Raw genomic sequence first — 20611 nt, 5'->3', positions numbered from 1 at the left:
TAAATGCATAGCTTTCTGCTTTATCCACATTCTAAAAGTTGCATACTGTCAAAATGCTACAGCTTAGCTTACATAAATATAATATATAAAACTGACATTTGGATATTTGACTTACCAGTGACAAAATGTTTACTGCACACATAGACATACTCTGTGTCAGGATCCCACAGTTTACCCATTCTTCCTGCTGATGCTTCACGTCTTATTGCCTGTATCCACTTTTGTCTCCTTAAAGTGTAAGTTGCAGGTTAAATTTTTCACGAAGATAATGCAATGTGTTTATTAAACATAAAGATAAGAACCGCCCACCATTGTTTTTTAAATCCAAAATGCTGATATAATATGAAAAGTTGGCACTTTTAACAGTGGTTTTAACCGCTCCCGCTCCCTTCCACTAGATGGGGCGTGACGCCATAAGAGGAACTCACTAGTAGAGTTACCGGCATAGTCATAGATAGATGCCTTACATAACTACAGACAAGTTGGTTGTATGTTTTATTTGATAAAAAAAATATGGATAGAATAACTCCATTGTAAACATACTCGTGTGTGCTGACTTCAAGGGGACCGTGATCCTGCCTGAAATGAGAATAAGCTATTCGCAAAACAAACGGGTTCAGGCACGTCAGATCAGCCGGTCGCGGGTCGAGCTGCTCCACTAAACTAAACGCGTTCACCTCACGGCAGCACACACTCTCCACTGCTGATAGCCCACACACACACAGTGATGGGGACATCGATCTCTCTTTTTCTTTTCTGACAATAAACATCGCTAATTAAATCGTGAGAAATTGATAACGCGTGGATTGAGGAAGGGTATTACATGACGTTTGAGGCGGCGATGAGACTAGCTATTGATGCCTGTGCAGTGTGTGCATCTCTACAGCTCTGATTTGGACTGACTTACTGTAAGTTAATAATGTCTTCAGTCGTTGTCCCTCCTTGCTATTCTACATGACGGCAAACTTTTGAAAAGACTTGCTTGTTCCGTTATATTATCCGGGTTAAGTTTGCACCAGGCTAGACTAGCTCTAACGTAGCTAACGTTACTCACCAGGACACCTGGCCAACCCTCCACTAATTCTCCTCACACCAAGCATTAATAACTCTTTGAGTGCCATGGCTCCCCTCTCTCACGCCTGACCGGTTAATTTGATGGTTTCCCACTTCCTCAGTGGTTCTCCAAATAGCCATAATACAGTAGGAATCTAGCAGAGTATGGGTTGCGAGTTCCTCTTGTGACGTCATCACCCAGTAACTGAAAAAACAGGCTACCTTCGAAGAACCCCCAATAAATGTTATTTTAACACATTTTAAGACAGAAATAATTAAATATATACACTTTAATTTACACATTAATTGGCTGTGGTGGTTAACCTGCAACTTACACTTTAAAGGCTGGCTTTTACGGTTCGGAAGCGTATAAAATTTTAATTCTGGGTTTTTTAGCTTGTTTGCTGTACACCTTGTCACACAGCAGCTTTTAGGCATTTTTCTGTCTTTTGTTATAAGTCATAAATGACAAGGAGGCAGCCTCTCGCAATGCAAAGTCAATGGAGACGGTTGGTTTGTTTTCCCCCTGGGTGGGCGTGGTCTTCAGATTATGACGCGTTGCGCTCTGTCTCTATACGAATCCGACGAGCGTTCTGTGTAGGCTGCCATCTTGTGGCGACGCCATTACTGAGCTGTTACTAGTATGTAAACAAACCTCCGTGATAATGCAAACGCACCCTATGGCAAGCCATTTTAACATTTAAAAGCTAATTTTGACTATCCGGAATTAACATTGTAGATATCAACAATGTCTTTCTGACTAGTCGTAATTACATTTTGGATAGTTGGAATTGTCATTCAAGATATCTGTAACGTAATTGTGACTAGTCGAAACGACAGATAGAGATATCTGTAATTCAGTTTTGACTAGGCAAAACTGAATTACAGATATCTGCAATGACGTCATTGAAAACGACATTAAACTCGTCACACATCTTAAATGACAATTGCAGATATCTGTAATTCAGTTTCGCCTAGGCAGAATTAAAGTTAAAGATATCTCAAACGTCATTATGACTAGTGCAAATTATTGTGCATGACGTTGCTCTATTTTAGATATCCATAAATACGTAATTTCCCCTCCCCGCCCTAATCAAAGAAGAAGTGGGGTTCATTTCCTTATTTCTGTGAATAGAAGAAGAAAGCAGTCATGGCGTTGGCTGTAATCGAAAAAACCACCAGAAAATGGCATGAAATTCAACGAGCCCTCACACAGGGGATTTGTGGAGAGAGAGAACGTCGTTCTATTGACTAGGTGCACGTGGCCGCCATTTTGTATTTCGGATCAGCGAGTGTGCGCTTAGACACTTCCGCTTTCGCATTACGCCCGGTGCAGGGAGCCGGAGAAAGCCGAAAATTATCTTTTAAAGTTGTTTATAGAATCAATTATCACTTAAAATACTACTAAGATCCATATTACTATCACACGAGCCAATAGCAATTAAATTAACGGATGCATAGTCAGATTAATGAATGAAATAACTGTTCAGAACAGAAGATTGTATTTGACTCATACGCAATGACAGTTATGCCTACTGTAAATATAGAGTTACAACTACGATTAGAGTTGTTTGCATAAAATGCACCATGAACATTCACACGTTTGCCCTGTGACAGGCTACAATTTATATCCATAAATACTATTTTCTCAATTCTGCATGCATTTTTACTTATTTTAGCTCATCAATATTATCATCACATATTTTACATTTACATTTTTTTTACTGTAGGTAGCCTACCATAAACAATTTAATATAGGTAAGTTTTTTACACTGTATGTGTTGCTTATAAACACCAGACATATTATTATTATTTATGAAATAGATCTTTACTCATCTCACTTGCACAAAATAAATGCGCCTAATAGAAAGCATATAAACGCACAGGTGAAATACACTGAAAATTATATGCATTTAAAAATTTGGTCGGGTTGAAGTTATCCCTCCTGATCTTCTGTATCCACTTACCGCAGCGTCAACGGGGAATGCATGAAAGCTGACTTCTCTGTTGTAACGTGACGAAATGGTACAAAACGGCACACAACGATGAAGTGCTGTCACTGTCTGAACGGCAAGTCATTTCTTGAATACTCATTGTGAAAAAAATATCTCTGTGGTAATGGAACTCGGTCGCTGTTGTCTCTCGCTCTCGCTGTCAGATCACCGTTAGTTTTCACTGGAAGTACTGGCCCACACACTCAAGTTCGAACGGTCGCCGTGCACGGAGCGAATTGTAGCCATAGACAGTGATTGTAGCCTATCACAGGACAAACGTGTGAATGTTCACGGTGCATTTTATGCAAACAACTCTAATCGTAGTTGTAACTCTATATTTACAGTAGGCATAACTGTCATTGCGTATGCATATGAGTCAAATACAATCTTCTGTTCGTGAACAGTTATTTCATTCATTAATCTGACTATGCATCCGTGTATTTAATTGCCATTGGCTCGTGTGATAGTAATATGGATCTTAGTAGTATTTTAAGTGATAATTGATTCTATAAACAACTATAAAAGATCAATTTCGGCTTTCTCCGGCTCACTACACTGGGCGTAATGCGAAACCGGAAGTGTCTAAGCGCATACTCGCTGATCCGAAATACAAAATGGCGGCCACGTGCACCTAGTCCATTGAACAGTGTGAAAGAAATCTCGGAAGAATTGAGCATTTGCTATCACCAGACACAAACAATGAACTCAAAAGCAGTTTGGCTCAACTAAAAACTCGAATAGACGCAGATTTCCATGCTGGGGAAGACAGACGTTTCTCTGTCAGGCGCATTAGTTCAGGTGAGTCTGTTTATCACTGCATTATCATTGCATTAACGTTAAAGGGGAAATCCGGCCGTTTAAAACATTTAGCGGGGTCTCCAACACGTCGCTCGCGAGCTACCAGTAGCTCGTTGCCTGATTTGAGGTAGCTCGCCAAGGGGCCGTTCACATATCGCGTCTTTTGCGCGCTCAAGTTCATTCAAATGTAGGCGCGCGACAAGCGCGCTCATTTTTTCCAGGCGCAACTTTTCAGAATGCCACAAACCATATGACAAGAACCTAACCAATCATTACAGGTGTTTTTCTCCTATTTGTTAATAAATCTTGTAGCAAAGCTACAGCAAGCATTTTTCGGTGGTGGAAATCTTTGTCCGTTGTGGAGAGCAGCGCATGTTTGCATAGTAACGACAGACGCCACAGGCAAATCGGACCGAATCTTACTATTAATAATAAAAAATAAGCTAATCATGTGCATTGTAAATATCATTCATTTATCTTTTTTGACTCATTCTTTTTATAAAAAATGATTTAAAGGCTGAAATATGTGAGGTTTATCTTTTTATAAAACCTTTTTTGTCACAACTTAATTTGAACTTGATGCATAGTAACGTTGCAATTAAACCCTGTTCTTTTTGTAGGGAGAAGAGGCCGACCAGCCATTGATGTTACCAGAGAACACATTGAATTTCTGCTGAAGCAAGGCCATACAATTTCAAAAACTGCTGAAATACTGGGATGCTCCTCATCATTTCTGTACAAGAAATCAAAGTTGCTGGGTATACCTGTTAGAAGTATGCTGTCTGCAATAGATGATGGTGAACTAGAACAACGTGTGAGGCAACTTCAGAGCCAATACCCTAATTCTGGAAATGAGGTAATTGGAGGTCTTTATCTTTAGGCTGTATTTAATTCACATTTGTGTGCCATTGTTTTGTGAATATCATGTCAATTTAGATCTTTTCACAAATCTGTTGCAGATGATAAGAGCCCTGTTGCGCGCACAGGGTGTGCTTGTTACACGGTCCAGGGTGCGTGAGATGTTGACACGGGTCAATCCTACTGCTGCTGCAAGGAGATGGAGCCAGACAGTTGCAAGACGTGTTTATCATGTACCTTACCCCAATAGTTTGTGGCACATTGATGGGAACATGCGTCTCATAAGGTTATTATTACCTTTTTAATATTTTGAAAAGAACTTCAGCAAATAAAAAAAATGGAGTTTACAGCTATATTGTTTGCAGTCTACTGTCAATAGTATCTTCATTTTCAAGTAATATTTGTTTTTCAACCTTTCTAGATGGGGCTTTGTGATTCATGGTGCAATTGATGGATACTCCCGTCTGATTACTTACCTAAACTGCAGCACAGACAATCGTGCCACAACAGTGCTTTCTCAGTTTTTGAAAGCAACATGCCTCTATGCCTTACCATCAAGAGTCAGATCTGACCATGGTGGTGAAAATGTCCTTGTGGCTTTATTCATGCATCTAGTTCAAGGACTTGAACACAGAGGTTTCATAACCGGACAATCAGTTCACAATCAGAGAATTGAACGCCTTTGGCGTGATGTATTTTTGCATGTGTTGCAGCAGTTTTACCTTATGTTCTACTCCTTAGAGGATTCAGAGGTTCTAAACCCAGATGATGATGTCCACAGACTTTCACTGCATATTGTTTATCTTCCTGAGATTCAAAAAAGACTGGAGCAGTTTAGACAGGCCTGGAACCTCCATCCGTTGCGAACAGAAAATAATCGCACACCAACTCAACTCTGGACAGAGGGCATGCTCAAAAACATTGCAACAGACAGCACAGCTGTCAACAATGTGTTTGGGGAAAATCCCTACAGCGACCAAAACATTGATGCCATCCTAGCGCAGTATGGAATTCAAACACTGCCTACACTTGATGAGGAAGAGTTCCCAGCTGTTAATGTAGAGCCACCTCAACTCATCCTCACTCAGCAACAACAGACATCTGTACACAATGCAATCCAACACCTTTCTGATCTAAAGATAAAATATCAGGCTTGCTGTACTGCAATTATCAGTATTTTGCAAACTCAGGTATAGTCCAATTCCAAGCCCAGAGACAAAAGTTTATTGGCTGCATATATTATCCAGGACTGACTGTAAGACATTTTTAGTTTAAAGAGCTTTAAGTTATATTTTCTGTTCAAATAAGGCGGTATGGTCGGTGCAGCTGCAGCTGATGCATGGAGCTAATGTCAGGTGTGCTAGATTTGTGGGTGCCAGTCCAAACATTGGCAGTAGCTAACAGCACTGTTGGTGCTGTGTTATGTTTCGTCTTTCTTTTTTTTGTAGTATTGTTGGCTGACAATATTTGTATTGTTCCTTTCTACTGTTGTTCCTTTTTTGTAGAAAAAAAAAAAACAGAAAATCATCTAATTAGTATGAATGAGATTTAAATGTTGAACTCTTAATGTATGAAAAATGTGAAACATCTTAAGGTTTAAATTGAATATGAATCAATAGACAAGACTTGAAAATGCATGAAAAAGAAATTCAATTAATCCTTGGAAAAATGGAGAAGGATCTAACTATTTTGAATGGGATTGACAAAATGAATAAAAAAAGATGAATAAACTGGTAATGTATGAAAAAAGATTGAATGTTTAATGGCTTGAATGAAAATTTTAGATCAACAGGTTTAACTGCCAAAAAATCCTTAAAGGGATAGTTCACCCAAAAATGAAAATTCTGTCATCATTTACTCACCCTCAAGTTGTTCCAAACCTGTATGAGTTTCTTTGTTCTACTGAACACAAAGGAAGATATTTGGAAGAATGTTTGTAACCAAACAGATCTTGGTCCCCATTGACTTCCATAGTATACTATGGAATACAGAAAATATATAATTGACTACAGAATACATTGACTTCCATAGTATACTATGGAATACAGAAAATATATAATTGACTACAGAATACATTGACTTTTATAGTATACTATGGAAGTCAATGGGGACCAAGATCTGTTTGGTTACAAACATTCTTCCAAATATCTTCCTTTGTGTTCAGTAGAACAAAGAAACTCATACAGGTTTGGAACAACTTGAGGGTGAGTAAATGATGACAGAATTTTCATTTTTGGGTGAACTATCCCTTTAACATCAATCCATTAGTCACATTACTGGGGAATCCATCCAACCAAAGGATAGAACGTTTGTGGAGGGATGTATATTTACACGTGCTACAATCATTCTACAGCATATTCTACAGTCTTGAAGATTCTGAACTGCTTGATCCCAGCAACAACCTTCACATGGCATTGAGTCTTTGCCCACAGCTGAAAATGAAGAAATCCCAGCTCGAACTTTTGAACACTCAAATTAACCTTACTCCTCAGCAAATGGAAACGGTTTCCCATGGTATTGACCATATTACAGATTTAAAGATTAAGTTTCAGGTTTGTTGTGCAGAAATTGATAATGTTTTGGTAAACTAGTGTTGCAGATTAGAGTGTTAAAGAATGTTATTTTGTAATATTTTAATATGTAAAAGTTTTAACTACAAGAATGCTCTGTTGAAAAATTAATAGATACTTAGATGCTAACATTGAAAAAAAAAATATATTTTCGATGAAAAGCTGGTGAACAAGTGAGAGAACCTGAACAGTTAATGAGCAATGTAACAGTTTTCCACAATAAACACGAACATGCATAATGCAGAACAATGCATTTTATTTTGCAATGATGCACATCTCAAACATATTTGACTTCAAGGTGCTTCTTAATGGAAATTTAAATTTATAAAAGCTGTACTCAGTTGTGACTGTACCTAAAATTACTTAAGTGTAAAAAGGTAGGCTAATATTAAAGCTTAAAGCATGAGACTTCTGTAAGTCAAATCATTGACAACATTTATTTTATTGCTGAACTATTCCTTAAAAAGAGGAAAAAATAACATTTTAACATTTCATGCAACACCAAAATATGGGCTCTGCATGATCCCCTCTGTCATGTAGGTCTTGAACAGTTCATATTCTGTGTGTATCGGCAGTCGTAGTATAATGAGGCAAGTATTGGCCTCTGGAAAGATTTTCCTGTCTTGGAGGAACTCTATTTCCGGGCGGTGGGGGAAACCCAGAGGTGGCACTGTGGAGGCTCCAGTGGCAAACTCCATTATCATTTCAAGAGTGACTCCATCAGTCTCTCCCTCTGTAAAATATATGTAAAGAAAAATCACAAATCTCAAAAGACTAACCTAAAATGTGTGGTACATGCAGTTTTTTGACAGCGATATTTTGTTCTAAACAGAATTAGCCAGCCTGTCTAATTATGACTACATCTAGCTGCAGGGTTTCTATATATTGTCTGATTACAAAAAAACAAAACAAAAAAAACACAATCCTAAGTATTTGTTCTGCATAATGGTTAGATTTACCAAAAATCTGATAATTTTTCACTTCAAACACTTGTTTTCTTTAAATCTAAGTCACTGTTTTTATTAATCACTGTTTATAGAGGAACAATAGCATAAAACAAATACAAATGACACATTACAAGAGAATTAAAAGCTACATTAAGTAGCGTTAGCATTCTAGCTATTAATTTAAATGCTCCTTTAAATGTGTCCTGCTCATAATGAAACAGTCTGAATATAAATATTTACTGTAATTGTAATGATTCAGGACAAGGCACAAATACAATTTGGAAAATGGATTTAAGTATTCACTCATTATACTGTAGAAATTTTAAACATGTTGAATTTATTTTTATTACATGGCATACCTTTAACATTACATAAAAACATGTCATACCTTCAACATCGATCAACCAGTCCCTCCAGTAGCATATGGTCTGGTTTTCCTTTGCCCTTCTGTTGCTGCCTTGTGGGGAAAAGTTCACATAAAAAAGACTGCTGAGGTCCTTTGCTTGAAGGGGCCTCTGCTCATTGACGAACATGTCATTAAAAAGTGCAGGATATTTCTGCATCTCTTCCAGCAAACCGAGAGTTTGCAACCCTTCTGAAAACCTGCATAACAAACAAAGCAGTCAATGGAAGTTTCAAGCTGATGATTAGTTATGTTGTCAAAAAGTAAAGGCTTAATTTACTAACTAAAGTCCTGGGGCCTCATGTACAAAGACTTGCGTGGAATTCATACTAAAACATTGTGTACGGACAAAGCTGTAAATGTGCGTACACACAAAAAAAAAATCAGATGTATGAATCTCTGCGTACGAAGGATCCCACACATATTCTCTTTGTACATCCCAGTTAACGTAAAATTGAGCGCACATGCACGAGCACAACGCCCCACCCAGTCTCCTCCCTTAATTAAACTAATTTAAATATGGTAATGAGTCCACTTTGGCAAAAGAAAGCAGTAAGAAAATGGCTAAAGCAAGCGGCAAGATTCGAAACTTTACAGAAAGTGTGTATGTGCTACTATCGGAGGTAGAAACGAGAAAAAATATTTTATTTGGAACTTTGTCCTCCGGAATTAATAAAAAAAAAGGAAAAAATATGAGCGGGAGAGTTTGGCTGATGCGGTCAATGCTGAATTATTATATAAATTATTATTATTATTATTATTATTATTATTATTATTATTATTATTATTAATTATATATATATATATATATATATATATATATATATATATATATATATATATATATATATATATATATATAAAAATAATTTTTGTAATAACCTCGGTTGGTGGTGCGATAGACTTGTAGAACAATTCGTTGTGTAATGTTTGCAACTTCACTTCATTGCCTGTAAGAGTCGCCAACGGACAAAAACAATGAGAAATGTACGTACACTAGACATGAAATTGGCGTGGAGGAACGCACATTCTCGCGTTAATTTCACTGTTAGTACATACGACCGTGAGTGTGAAAGCTGGCGTACGCAAAGTTTTTGTGCGTACGCAAGATTGATACATGAGGCCCCTGGGGTGTGGAAACCCATGAGGGTGAATAATTAACAACAGAATTTCAATATTTGGGCAGACTAACCCTTTAAATCACTTACTGGTCCAAGGCAGCCCGCAGTCTCCCATTCACAAAGAACTCTGCAGCTGACTGGACAAGAGAGTTCCTTTCTGTCAAGTGTGATATATATCTCAAGGCACCAATGATACTTAAGCTGTCTGCTGCTTCTGCAATGGCACAATTTGCCTCCTGAACAGTTGTTGCTTCCTGTATCTAAAACAGTTGCGAAAAAAAGAATGAAACTGTTAAGCAAAGAGAAACGTTCAGCCTGATGGTGGAAAAGCAGCTCTAGATGCCCTGTGTTCTGTATGACACTGATGCCTGCTCAAGCAGAGCTGAGCAACATGTACCCATTAACTGTTTTTATATGTACTTTGAAAGCTGTAGCTCACAATTATGGTAAGGGGCATTATATTTCTGACACACACTTGAGGGTATTTTGTCAATCACAATGCACTGGGTCAGCTGACCAATCAGAGCAGATGGAAGGAGGGGCTTTGTAGAAAACGCCACATTTGAGAGAGGCTGGGCATAGTAGAGGAGCTAAAATGATGCACTGCATATGAAAAATAATGTTTTTTTTAAACATTGAAGCATGTCAACATATTTTCCAAATACACATGATCTTTAATAATAGCATCATTTTTAAACAATTATTGAAATTCTCAAACATCTCTGTACCTTGATTAGTTGCTCCCTCAATGTATGATCTCCAACCTCATCCACTGAGGCAGAGGATGTTGGCATGCCACAGATCTGCTGAAAAAGTCTTTCAGAGAAGAAATGTGGGCCAACTCCTCCATGGACGACACACATAGCAATCATCTTCCCCACTGATGCATACAACCTATTCTCCAAAGCTAAAGTAAAACAGAAATTGCACAATTGGGAGCAAAAAATCAGAATTGTTAGATAAAAAGTCAGTTACTTTTTTTATTTTGTGGCAGCTTCAACAAAAACATCTTTGCATATGAAACAGTTACATACACGTGTAACTACTGAATACTTTTACAAATTTTTATTATAACAGCTGTATAGATTAACAGTGTGAGTTGTAGATTATAGGATTATATTTAGATCTACCCTCATCACCTGAAAGGTTGCAGGAACGAGCACTGAGCATTAATCAAGTGAATGCAGTGATCTCATCTTTGCAACATGATTTCTGCGTTCTCACAAAATCATTTTATCATAACTAATAGCGCAAACAAGGTGTAAATAGCATGAGACTACAGTGTAGCACTGTCATTATAACGGACATTTTACGAGTCTGGAATCAATAAAACCCTTGAATAAAACCCTTTACTGGACTACCAAGTTAGATATTTCTGAAACAAGCAGAATGTTTTAATAGTACAATGTGAAACTTAGGAAATTTGATTTGTCAGTTTATGAACCCTCAAAAATACAAACACAAAAGATCAAAAAGACTATTTGACTGTTAAGGTGGAATCCAAAAGCATCATCTGACCAGTAGTGGCGGGAGAGAAAAAAAAAAAAGCATTTTTTCCATGAATACCAAATAGCTGAATAGCATTAAAACATAACCTGACACAAAAGCTTTCTTTTATAACAGGAGTACTGACCTTGTGTGTCTAGAGCCAAACTCCGGTCTTTCTCATGGCCCTGAAAGACATTTGATTGATGGATGGCCCGCATCAACAACCGCAAGTATTCTCTAGTAGGGCCGCCTTCATCTATTGCCCCTTCCCCATTTTCCTCAGCATCAACAAACACTACATCTAATTTCGCTTGTGGGTTGAATCGTCGCCGCTTGATAGCTTGCAGGCTGCACTGTAGTATGTTTTCTCTGAACACATTTATTTGGTTTGCTGTTGGGCAGATGTTTCCATTGATTTTGCTTTGCAGTTTTTTTAGAATGGTCTGTAGGTCAACCCTGCAAGAGACAAAGATTGGATTGTTTTTAGTCAAATGCTGAACATTATGGTATATTTTAGAATATTGCTAGTTGCATAAAGCCCCGCTCACACATGCAGGGACTTCCAGTCACAAAGCAACCTCATCCCATTATTTTTAAATGAAGAGATGGTGGCTTTGTGTGCGAGTGTTTGTTAATTTGCGAATGCATAAAAAGTATTTAACTAAGTAAATAAGCATATATAGGAACATACTCATCTAGGGCCACGGACCTCCCTTGATCTATTAGGGATAGATCTACAATGTCTGATTGCTGGGGAGATGGAAAACTAAGTGGTGTCTCTTCATCAATATCAATGACAATTGGCTCTGTAGGTTGGTCTTCAAAATTAAAATTTATGAATGGAGTCTGGGCTGTGAACAAAGCCGCAGAGGCCAGAGCGACTGGAGACTGGGCAGGGGATAGAGCGACTGGAGACTGGGCAGGGGATAGAGCGACTGGAGACTGGGCAGGGGATAGAGCCACTGGAGACTGGGCAGGGGATAGAGCCACTGGAGACTGGGCAGGGGATAGAGCCACTGGAGACTGGGCAGGGGATAGAGCCACTGGAGACTGGGCAGGGGATAGAGCCACTGGAGACTGGGCAGGGGATAGAGCCACTGGAGACTGGGCAGGGGATAGAGCCACTGGAGACTGGGCAGGGGATAGAGCCACTGGAGACTGGGCAGGGGATAGAGCCACTGGAGACTGGGCAAAGGGCGAATCCACTGGAGGCTGGGCAACATTCACAGTGTCAACAGGGTCACAGTGTTTTTCCTGAAATGAAACACACAGACATTAATGTAGACTGTAATCGCAGACTGAACACAACTGTACTGACTATACATTTGGGCATGATGAGCTATAATCTGTCATGTACTGGATTTTATTTGGTAAATGTGTTTCCATCTTAGTTTATGTGCATGTTTTCATGCAAAATGCACAGAAATAGGTGGATGGACACATAGCGAGGTTTCAAACATGCAAGACCGATGGAGAGGGGGTTTGAGTCACTAATAATAAAAATTTCAACTGATAAAAATGTTTATTTAATGTTATTCATGTTAGATTTCATCTTAACTAAAAACTCTTCTAGAATTCATGTGTAATAAAAGTTCACATTGTTAGAGTCTTTACAGGCTTTCCTGTAGCTCAAACAGTAGAGCGTTGGCACTAGCAATGCCAAGGTCATGGGTTCGATTCCAAGGGAAAGGAAGAACTGACAAAATGTAAAATGTGTACCTTGAATGCAATGTAAGTCGCTTTGGATAAAAGCATCTGCCAAATGCATAAATGTAAATGTCTTTACATGCAAGGCTCATAAATATTTTCTCTCAGGCTAGTAGTAAATTAAATGAAATTGTGGAGGATATTAACTGTGAAAAGATGATTGACAGGCCAGTTTATGGTGTCCGTTTTATGACTGGATAGTATGTCCCAAAAGCTTGCCTAGTCTTCTTACACACTCAAAAGTATGTACTTTTTCTTCACAAAAAGAGCACATACTTTTAGGGCATGGTATAAGTAGGTAAACTGGGACGCAGGGATTCTTAACAAGCCTTAAGAAAACTTAACAGGGACAATCAGGCCAAAAAATGATAACTGATCAATAAAAGGTAATGCATATGGCCAAATCAAAATCATTATGAAAAAAAATAAAAAATTGTTCAAGTGATACTGTCGTAGTAACTTACCAGATAATCAAAAGGGGATGTCCAAAGGACATACAATGTAGAGAACGGTTTGATTCCATGATCTGAAATTGACCCAGTAGAAGTGCTTTCTATAGCATTTGAAGTAGTAGCTTCCTGGATTCTGAACACCTCACTGGCCATTTCATCTGTTCCAATAAAATCAAACAAGACCTAAAAACAAAGAGCCCATGATGGCAAATATTAATAAAGATATCCAGAAATGAGGAAAAATAACTAAATAAAACATCTATGTAAAAAACACCTTAATCCTTCACAATGAACGTCTTACTTGAATTGGATCAGACATGATGAACTTCCTCTTATTCACATCTCCATTTGGATATTTGGCTTTCAGATATTTTCCATCAAGAGGTTCAACACGGGCTGTCATTCGCTGGCGTCTTTCCTCAATGGCCTAAAAAAAAAAAAAAAAAAAAAAAAAAAAAAAAAAAAAAAAAGGATATAGATAGAGATATATATATATAAAACAAGTAATAAAACCTCAGTGAGTGTTTTAGCGCAATTTTCTGACCTCATGGGATCACAACACTAAGAGATAGTAAATCTTTTCCTGGATTTTTTTTTTTTTTTTTTGTGGGTTCCCAAGATTAGACCTTCCTTAAAGGGATACTTCACCTCTGGGAAGATGAATGTGTATTTAAAATAGGTCATTTAAGTAGAAGAAATGTGGAGAAATTTTTGAATTTGGAGCTTTCTAGACTGAGAAAAGCCAGAAAAATGTATTTTTGGCTTATGTGGATGAAAGACAACAACTCCCAGAATGCACTTGCTTCGCTGCCTTAGGAGGCCACGCCTACCGGTTAGAGCACAGTTGAAAACAACAAGGCTAGCCTAAGTAAGTGATGAGTTTGCCAGGGATTTAAAGACCCAAAATGTCCGGGATTCGGCTTTTGCGTTCTACAGTCGCCATTCATCATGTTTACTGTGGCGAGCAGGACGAGGCTGACGGCCGCGGGAGAACAGCGCGAGGCCGGTGGCGTCATTACTGAGACGCGCCAGTCTCGTATCTCTCACGGAGGAGCGGGAATTTTCTTAGCAAGGGTAAAGCGCACATCAACCGATCACTTGTTTAGCGTTCATGTAAACACTACAGTCAGATTCACCGATCGGAATTAATTCAGTTAGATTGAAACGAGAGGTGTGCATGTAAACAATGAATGGCGACCGCAGAACGCAAAAGCCGAATCCCGGACATTTTTAACAGTCTCGCCAGCAGGACAAGTCCGGGAAAAGGAAGATGGTAACCCCTACTTACTCAGCTTTCTCCTATTATTCAGCTTTCTCCACAGAACAAGAGCATGCTAGCTTAGCTTCCAAAGAAAGACGGCTGATACTGTGTACATTCTGAGTGAGATCCCACCCTGTATGGGCGGGCTGAAAACATGCGGAACAACGCCATCTACTGGCTGTAGTCTTTAGCCTCTGGACAGAAAATCCTCCGATGACGCAAAATTACGATTTTTGCGCCATCGGAGGATTTTTTCCAGACAAAAAATACATAAATCTCTCGTCTCAGGGGGATATGAGGGTGGAAAGCATGGTAATTCGAAAATACTACAGGTTTTCTACTAATACAAAGCTTAATGCTAAATCCTGAAGTAACCCTTTAACAATGCCGAAAACCCGAAGTCTCTAGGTGGTCTGGTTGAGGAATAGATAGAAGTGCAAGATTGGTGCGCACAGACAGAACAGAAATCATGAGTTAACAATCGCAATTTTGTCCGGTGGAAAATTGCGCTAAAAATTAAACAATAAAATATTTAGTGGCAGCACTAACCTTTTTGCGCTTTTCTTCCAGAACCTCATAGCTGTGCCTCCTTCTGTCCTGAAATACCATATATGTAATACACATTTTGTTTTAAACAAAAATTTAACCTTGGCAAGCAAACTGTGAATAGTCAAATTACCTTTTCTATATCTGCCAACAAAGAAGCATTATATTCTTCATCTTGCTGGGAACGTACAGCTCGCCACTCCTGAAGGAAATAAAGTACAACTATGAGTCACAAATCAGTCATATTTACAACCATTGACAACATCAAAAATAACTTCACTCACACGGAGATTCACAGATTCTGTAGTCTCAGAGCTGAAGGAGATTTCATCAAGTGCTGTAGTGCTGGATGGTTGTTGTGAGTTCTGGGGAATGGCTGCGGATGGTGTCATTACCTAAGAGAAGACAAAAAATATATGACAAAGGATTTGTTAGTCACTGCACAGTAAAGAAGTTACTTGAACTGTCACCTAACATTAAATGTGCACTGTGCAAAAACATATCATTTATATTAAGGTTAATGAAAGGCCAATTCAACTGAATTGAAACTGAAAATATCCATCTGTAGAAAAAACTGTTATCCTAGGGAATGTAACTGCTCAGACATCACACAGAATAAATAGATACATCTTAATACTGTACATTTTAAAAAAAATAACAAAAGGGTTTTTATTTGTATTTGTCACTCATCACTAAAAAGTGTATAGTGGACATAAAATCATTAGATGTGCAATCATTTTAATATGGACCTGATCTGAAACCACTTCTGAGGTCTCATCTACTGCTGGAGCTGCGAGTGGTGGGAATGAATTCTGGGACATGGCAGAGGGTGGTGATGTTACCTGAGCAGAGGGTAACTTCAGTTATAGGCATAGACATTACAGAGAACACATTTATATGATAGTATGATATAAATCCCTGTGCATAATTCCATACCTGCAAAACATTGGCTCGTGGCACGATGTAAAGCCTGCTTTTGCCAACAACAGCTTTTAGTTCCTTCACAGAACTAACTGGCAATTTCTGGATCTTGCGTCCTTTGCCTGTCCTTGCCAATTCAAAGCCTACCAAATTTAAACTGATACGAGGGTAGCTTTGGCAAACAAAGTTGTTTAATTCAGATAAACTCCAGTTTAACACAATCTTTGAGTTTGTGCATCCGGCCTCCGTTGACTCATGCACAGGTTTTCCTAAAAATGGAAAAGTAAACATCAGTATAATCAGTTCCTAGTGGCAAAGTAACATTCATTAGTTGCTGCAAGATCTTTCAGGACTCCTAGCATTCAGGACTCATTTTCAGAGATAATCGTAGTGTTGCCAAACCCCCAAAGTACACCTGTATGACAGTTAACCTAAGATCATTTGTGTTTCTACAAAGTTTACAGCTTTGAATCTAAACAAACCCATACACTCCTAAGAAAATTGCAGAAGAAAGAGCCTGGTCTCACTCACAAGGCCATCACACATTTGACCATATGTGAAAGAACATTAACATACAATATATGGTGTAGCTTGCCTTAGCGTCTGAATGCACCACCCAGATCCTCACACTAACCATAACCACCACTGACTAACTTCAGATAGCTAATGCAAAAGGATTCATTGGGAGGTATTTCTGGACACTTTCAAAGTGATGCCTTAACATTAGAAAGTGTTGCATAGGTGTAACTATTAAAACGGCATTTATAGAAATGCATCAAAGAGTAAACTGCTCTACAATATTTCTTTAAAACAAATGTTAAATGTATTAACAGTCAAATGTTTCCCAATATAGAGACATTACAACAAATCGGACCATACAGGCTCAAGCTAACAAAATTCAAAGCAGCTCATTCCATAGCTTTCTTTGCAAGAAGGTAAGATAAGGTGTACAAGTAAATAACACTCAATTCTTATCTGCTTCAATCTCACATTTACCTAATCCATGTTTAGCCAGTTCCTCAAGTTCTATTGTGGGGGGCAGAAAACCATTATCTGGCCCTGGGAGGAGGAAAAGTTTTGCTTGCCAAATAGGGTTTTCCCTGCGGCCACCAGATCCTCCTGTAAAACACAAATACATAAGTGTCAGCAGTAATTCTAGGCTAAAATGTGTGTGTGTGTGTGGGGGGGGGGGGGGGGGGGGGGGAGATTCATGCTTAAAATTACTGTAAGCTATTGTTAACATAAGATTTATGAGAGAGATTCACTCTAATACACTTTAATAAAGATGCTGGCATGCATGTTATTCTTGCAATAACACTTAACTTCCTTAGAACAGAAAAAAAGAATTCTCTGAATTCCCCTAATTTAGATTCTGCCAAAAAGATCTTTAGCTTAAAGAGAACTTACAATATATGGCAGAACGCTGTTATCTAAAGCTGAAGGAATTTCACACTTTGTTTATCCTTCTATATCCCTTTATGTTGATTCGGTCGCCTGTAAATTTGACACTTAATTTTAAATTTATATGGAAAAATAAAGGGCAACACACCAGCAGGAAATATTGAACTCAACCGTACTCAAAGGAAGGTTTGCATGTTTTAGATTTTTTACCTTGAACCAGGTTTTTAAAAAACTGGTTGGAAAAAAATGTTTAAAGGGGAATTCAGTCTGGTTTTGGATTCCTAATTTGATTTTTAAAAGATGTGGAAATTTAAAATTTTTGCTTTCTTGTGACTTTAAATGTACGAGACTACCTATGAAACTTTCCATGTTATGTCCTGGAAGCTGATCTTTAAACACAATTTTTCTCCTCATATCATATGGAACAACCAATATTATCAGCCTGTAAATCATTTTTCTTCCCTTATTGGTTTAATAAGGGCATTGTTTTTTTGTTTCAGACTTACAAAAAACAATAGTGGAGACTTTATTCTTAAGATATTATTGAACTATATGGTTTAAATGTATCAAAACAGAACTACATTAAGCTCACGAAGACTAAATTGTGGTTTTAAATTTCAGCTTCCATCTTGCATTTCATCAGTTGTGTAATATTTCTGTCAGTAAGGTTCTTTTTCACTCGGATGTCTCTGAAAATAAAAAGCTAGATATATAAAATTTTTGTATGATGGTATCATATTCACAAAGCAAGACAGGCCTACCATAAATTCACAAAGCAAGACAGGCCTACCATAAATTCAAATACCTAACTGCAAAGTATTTTCTTATGATTTACAATTATTGTCATCACTTAAAAAAAAAAAAAAAAAACCCTCCAATAAAAAAGCTTTACGTTTTATAAATGTAACTTAGTTTTTCCTTATCTCTGTATCCCCACATGTTCATGGTTCTGTATTTCATTTGTAGCCTACTGATTTATAATTACGCAAAAAAAAAAAAAAAAGTGAGCTAGGTCTTGTGCTAACAAACTCGTCTTTGTACACGAACAATGTTCTCAATGCTTGAGTTCATAGGGACCCTTATAATACTAAAAGCAAAGTGTCATGTTGTCGTGCCTCCTTGAGATTTAAGAAATAGCTATTTTTCCATGTATATTTGCAGTAGTTCTAGCTGCTAGTGCACCTAGCGAACCCATTCAAAAAGCCATTAGTTAGACCTTAAAAGTGAAGTTTTTATTGTCAATATAAATTTTAAACGAAGTAGCAGGCTACATTTGACTCGAGTAACGTTACATTCACAAAAAGACCCTATAATGCATTTTGGCAACTGTTTTGCTTTAAGTTATTAAACAACTACCCCGAACCTCTGATAGCACATTAGCAATTCTGATGTTAAAAAATAAAAAATTACCTCGACCTCGATGAACTCGCCGGCGAAATAATCGTCTTGTTGTGGAAAGTAAGGAATCATCATTTCTCGCTGCCAGCTCCTGTCTTGCACGGGCTGCAGCATTAAAAAGACGATTAAAAATTCCTTCGCCCTCTGGCTGCTCCAACATGGTGCTAATCAGTGCTAATTAAGTTAACAGTTAACAGGTGCGATTTGAATGATTAAAAAAACAACGCTCCCGCCTAAAGTGTGATGCGGGCCTAATTTGCATACAGATATCTGCAACGTCATTTCGCCTAGTCAAAACTCTAATTTAAGATATCTGTAATTACATTTTGACTAGGCAGAATGAAAGTTACAGATATCTCAAATTTCAGATATCTCTAATCAAAATTTATTTCAAGATATCTATAACTTGATAATAGATATCTGCAATTAAATTATGACTATCCCTAACTCCAGTTTGAGATATCAACAACGTAATTTCGCCTAGTCATAACTCCAGTTACAGATATCTACAACGTAATTTCGCCTAGTCAAAACCTAATTTAAGATATCTGAAAAGGAACATGTAGATATCTTGAATTGAGGTGAATTAAAGATATCTTGAACTGGAGTTATGACTAGTCAGAATCTAATTGAAGATATCTCAAACTAGAATTACAGATATCTACAATTCAGTTACAGATATCCGTAATTCACATAGTGGATATCTGCAACTGAATTGTAGATATCTGTAATGATAAAACCCATTCAAATGAATGGCAAAAGTGATGTCATTTGTCCTAGGAAGAATGTCTTTGTGGATATCTGAAATGACAATTATGGATAGGAAGAATGTAGTTGCGGATATCTGAAATGTTCTTTTTGACTAGGCAAAACTGAATTAAAGATATCTGCAACACATATCCAGTCTAGCTTTTAAATGTTAAAATGGCTTGCCATACGCACCCTCGATGACAGCTACAGCCAGGCAGTATGACTTGTTGGGTTGATGATGTTAGACAGTAGCCTCCAGTCACAGATGAAGGTACAAACGATCTTACAGATTATTTATGAAAATAGTTTGGCAATAACTATGCTAGCTAGGTAAGCTAACGAGGAAACTATTAAAAGATCTGTCCATTTGGCAACAATAAATAAATGAATGATATCAAATAAACGAATTCATGTTTTTCATTTGTGACCATTATTTATCTCATTTTCACATTTCAAAAGGAAAGGGTAAGGTACAGCTAACTGCTAGCGTTGTTGGTTCTCAGAGTGAGTCACAGTCATTGCCCCAACGCGCCCCTTCGGTTGTTTTAAAGGTATTCAAGAGTATTTTCTCCTTCGCCTGGCATCCGATGATCAACAAAATGCCAACTACAGGTCACTGATAGAGGGTCAAAAAAATGTATCTGAGCTCCGTATGGGTTGGTCAAATAATGCACACTCTACAAGATGATAAATACATAGTTCTTAAAGGACCTGTCCGATTTTCACAGACCATTAACAATACTGTTCAAATAACTCTGCAGAGGAAGAATAGTAAAGTTGTAGATGTAACGTTAGTGACAGTCGTAAATCGCGGGCTGTTTATTCCAGTGGACGCAACTAGGGATGGGGAAATGAAGCCTCATGAATCACTGAGGCTTTCCCCTGACTGTTCCGGGAAAAGATTCAAAGCTTCGAGAGTGTCGAGAACAGCGCCGAGAACAGC

The 20611-nt window shown here is 37.9% G+C and overlaps 2 protein-coding genes across 2 annotated transcripts; one reads left to right on the top strand and one right to left on the bottom strand.

Annotated features, from left to right (window-relative positions):
- The first annotated feature begins 2169 nt into the window (after nucleotides 1-2169).
- LOC308682395 (uncharacterized protein) lies at nucleotides 2170-6446 on the top strand. Its single transcript, XM_081352105.1, has 5 exons — nucleotides 2170-2308; nucleotides 3695-3845; nucleotides 4466-4701; nucleotides 4805-4989; nucleotides 5125-6446. Exons 3-5 carry the CDS (start codon nucleotides 4621-4623, stop codon nucleotides 5897-5899), a joined length of 1041 nt encoding a protein of 346 aa, XP_081208231.1. The 5' UTR covers nucleotides 2170-2308; nucleotides 3695-3845; nucleotides 4466-4620; the 3' UTR covers nucleotides 5900-6446.
- Nucleotides 6447-7507: 1061 nt separating this feature from the next.
- On the bottom strand, nucleotides 7508-19078 carry LOC308682869 (uncharacterized protein; the record flags this gene model as incomplete). The annotated part of the gene is made up of 15 exons (XM_081352808.1): nucleotides 7508-8006; nucleotides 8609-8823; nucleotides 9832-10004; nucleotides 10473-10651; nucleotides 11378-11688; nucleotides 11924-12486; nucleotides 13404-13574; nucleotides 13693-13818; nucleotides 15202-15249; nucleotides 15332-15400; nucleotides 15483-15593; nucleotides 15948-16040; nucleotides 16135-16388; nucleotides 17116-17238; nucleotides 18931-19078. The coding sequence occupies 15 exons, from the start codon at nucleotides 19076-19078 to the stop codon at nucleotides 7765-7767; spliced, it is 2826 nt and encodes a 941-aa protein (XP_081208934.1). The 3' UTR covers nucleotides 7508-7764.
- Nucleotides 19079-20611: the final 1533 nt, after the last annotated feature.

This window comes from Scardinius erythrophthalmus (assembly GCF_964197995.2).
Source record: "Scardinius erythrophthalmus genome assembly, chromosome: 22".
Classification (NCBI taxonomy): Eukaryota; Metazoa; Chordata; class Actinopteri; order Cypriniformes; family Leuciscidae; genus Scardinius; species Scardinius erythrophthalmus.
The sequence above is the reverse complement of the archived record's forward strand: the minus strand, read 5'-3'. Positions and strand labels throughout refer to the sequence as shown.